This window comes from Tupaia chinensis, unplaced genomic scaffold (assembly GCF_000334495.1).
Source record: "Tupaia chinensis unplaced genomic scaffold, TupChi_1.0 Scaffold000429_1, whole genome shotgun sequence".
Lineage (NCBI taxonomy): Eukaryota > Metazoa > Chordata > Mammalia > Scandentia > Tupaiidae > Tupaia > Tupaia belangeri.
Genome location: NW_006159934.1, coordinates 509,580 through 512,848, shown reverse-complemented (window position 1 = coordinate 512,848; position 3,269 = coordinate 509,580). Strand labels below are relative to the sequence as shown.

Genomic DNA, 3,269 nt, shown 5'->3' with positions numbered 1-3,269 from the left:
GGTGATTTCTCGCTTTCTGTCTCTATGTCTCTCTCTGTCTGTCTGGCGAGCTCACACGCCCTATAGCGAAAACCTCTCCAAAAAAAAAAAAAAGAGCTCCTAATTCAGATGTTGCCTCCCTGCTTCCTCGGTCGTCAGACTTTTCAGGCACACTTTGACGTTTATCTTTTATTTATTTATTTTTTTAATGTTTTTGCCATAGAGTGCGTGCGCTCACCAGAGAGAGAGAGAGAGTGAGCAAGAAAGTGGGAAATCACCTCCCAGGGGGATGGCCACCTGTAATCCCTTCTCTTCTGTTCTCCTCCTGGGATTTTGGGCATGCATGCACACGTGTCTGGCATGATTTTCATTCCCACTTTGGCCCACCATGTGGGAATCCAGCACCTTACCCAGCATGCCACTTGCTAGCCCCAGAGTTGATTTTTGAGGGATCTCTCTCCCCACCGAAACAGTGAGCTCCTTCCTAAAGGACTGTTTTGCTCACTGCTGCCCCTCTATGCCTAGCACAGTTCAGACACTGAACAGCCACAGCAAATGTCTGTCCAGCGAGTGAGGGCGTATGTGTGCTGTCGGTGTTGGCGAGTGCACATGGCAGTTGGATATACGATAGGGAATGGTTGGCTGAATGAACGGGCTGCTGGATGGATTCACAGACAAATAAGTAGTTTGATGGGTCAGCGAATAGGCTGGTGGCTGGGTAAGTGGCTAGTGAATGCACAGGTGGTAGATGGGTGGGTGGATTATGGACGGGTTGGTGGATGAAGGAAGTATAGATGGTTGGATGGATTGGTGCATGGGTTACTACCTGGTGTGCTGGTGGAGAGATAGGTAGATGAGCTGCTTCACAGATGAGGAAATAAATAGGTAGGCAGATGGACTGGTGATGGATGACAGGTAGATGGGAGGATTGATTAGTGATTGATTGGTAAATGAGTTAGTAGATGGGTGGATAAGTTATCTGATGGATGAACGGATAGGCAAGAACTTAATGTTCTTCGTCATGCTTAATTTGTGAATAAATGTCATTGTCCCCCTTTTATTAGTGACTGCTTCCCTATTTTAAGTGTGCATGTGTGTGTGTGTGTGTTAGAAGTCAGGGATCGGGACCAGCAGTTAGCATAGTGGCTATGTCACTGAACTCCCATGTAGTCCACCACAGTTTGAGTCCTGGACCCGGTGGCTTAAACTCATGCCAGGCGCACATGTGTGCGTGCCCAAGATCCCGAAAGGAGAATGGAGGAGAAGGAATTGTGGCGTGGCCATCCCCCTGGGAGGTGATTTCGCGCTTTCCGTCTCTCTGTCTCTCTCTGTCTTTCTGGTGAGCGCACGCACCCTATAGCGGGATTTCGCCCTTTCCGTCTCTCTGTCTCTCTCTGTCTTTCTGGTGAGCGCACGCACCCTATAGCAAAAAAAAAAAAAAATCATTCCTGTGTGTGTGTGTTGGAAGTCAGGGATCATTCCTGTGTGTGTGTGTGTGTGTGTGTTGGAAGTCAGGGATCATTCCTGTGTGTGTGTTGGAAGGCAGAGCTCATTCTTGTGTGTGTGTGTTGGAAGTCAGAACTCATTCTTGTGTGTTCGTGTGTGTGTGTGTGTTGGAAGTCAGAGCTTATTCTTGTGTGTGTGTGTGTGTGTGTGTGTGTGTGTGTGTGTTGGAAATCAGAGCTCATTCTTGTGTGTGTGTGTGTGTGTGTGTGTGTGTGTGTGTGTTGGAAATCAGAGCTCATTCTTGTGTGTGTGTGTGTGTGTGTGTGTGTGTGTGTGTGTTGGAAATCAGAGCTCATTCTTGTGTGTGTGTGTGTGTGTGTGTGTGTGTGTGTGTGTTGGAAATCAGAGCTCATTCTTGTGTGTGTGTGTGTGTGTGTGTGTGTGTGTGTGTGTTGGAAATCAGAGCTCATTCTTGTGTGTTTGTGTGTGTGTGTGTTGGAAGTCAGAGATCATTTGTGTGTGTGTCTGTGTGTGTGTGTGTGTGTTGGAAGTCAAAAGAGGCGGCCTGGGTGACTGAAAGAGCTAGCTTTCTCCCTGCTCTGAGTGTCTGTCTGTCTCCCCAACTAGGCTCGGAACAGCTGCCCTGGGCCCTTGGACTCCACTGCCTTCTTGAGCTCTGATTTCCTCCTTCCTGAAGACCCCAAGCCTAAGCTCCCACCCCCTCCTGCACCCCCACCTCTCCTGGCCTGGGTGACTGAAAGAGCTAGCTTTCTCCCTGCTCTGAGTGTCTGTCTGTCTCCCCAACTAGGCTCGGAACAGCTGCCCTGGGCCCTTGGACTCCACTGCCTTCTTGAGCTCTGATTTCCTCCTTCCTGAAGACCCCAAGCCTAAGCTCCCACCCCCTCCTGCACCCCCACCTCTCCTCCAATACCCTGCCCCTGCCAAAGTGCCAGGCCTGGAGTCCCACCCCCTCCCTCCCTTCCCTCCCATGGCTCCACCTGCTGCTTTGTTGCAAGAAGAGCCTCTCTTCTCGCCCAGGTTTTCCTTCCCTGCTGTCCCTCCAGCTCCGAGAGTGTCCCCGTTGCCTGCTCCTACCCACCCCACTGTCTTCCCACACACCCCACAGCCTGTCCCAGGCCCTGCCCCAGCCCCCTTCCCCCTAGAGCTCCTACCCTCCAGGTACCCACAGCCTTCATTTGGACCTTGCTTCACAGTGCCTCAGGGCGTGCGACCCAGAGGCAGGCCCCAAACCCCATCCCCTAGGGGACAGAAAGCCAGCCCCTCCACCTTGGCCCCTGCCACTGCCAGCCCCACAGCCACTGCCGGGGGCAACAACCCCTGCCTCACACAGCTGCTCACAGCAGGTGAGATGGGTGTGATAGGTGCAGAATGGGGTGGGTACCCACCCCAGTGGGGGCCTGTGGGAGCGGAGGTGAAGGTCCAGGGCAGGCTCAGCGAGGGCAGAGTGGTGAGGAATGAGGGTTATGGGGTGTACCTGCAAGGGACCTGGGTGGTTGGGAGGGGCGGGAGGGATCTCGAGAGAGGACAGAGTTGGGCCAGCCCTGCCATGGGCAACGCCTCACGGTGCTGCCTGTGCACAGCCAAGCCTGAGCAAGCCCTGGAGTCACCGCCTGTGTCCAGTGCCCTCCTCCGGCCCTCAGGATCCCCGGTAAGATGGTGGGCACCCGGAGGTTGGGGTGAGACCAGGGGCTTCATCTCAACTCTCTACTCTTCTCTACTCTAGCAAGAGATGGCCCCTGAATTCCCCTGCACCTTCTTTTCCCCGACTCTGGCCCCCACACCACCCCGGCCTCCTCCAGGCCCAGGTACACCGGCACCTCCCC

The 3,269-nt window shown here is 53.8% G+C and overlaps 1 protein-coding gene across 1 annotated transcript in view; it reads left to right on the top strand.

Annotated features, from left to right (window-relative positions):
- The window catches only part of MLXIPL (MLX interacting protein like), a 22,176-nt gene that overhangs the window by 15,375 nt on the left and 3,532 nt on the right, over positions 1-3,269 (top strand). The window contains exons 9-10 of the mRNA XM_027774388.1: positions 2,234-2,789; positions 3,027-3,094. Of these exons, the coding sequence (XP_027630189.1) occupies positions 2,234-2,789; positions 3,027-3,094 (624 nt within the window). The remainder of the gene's footprint in view (positions 1-2,233; positions 2,790-3,026; positions 3,095-3,269) is intronic.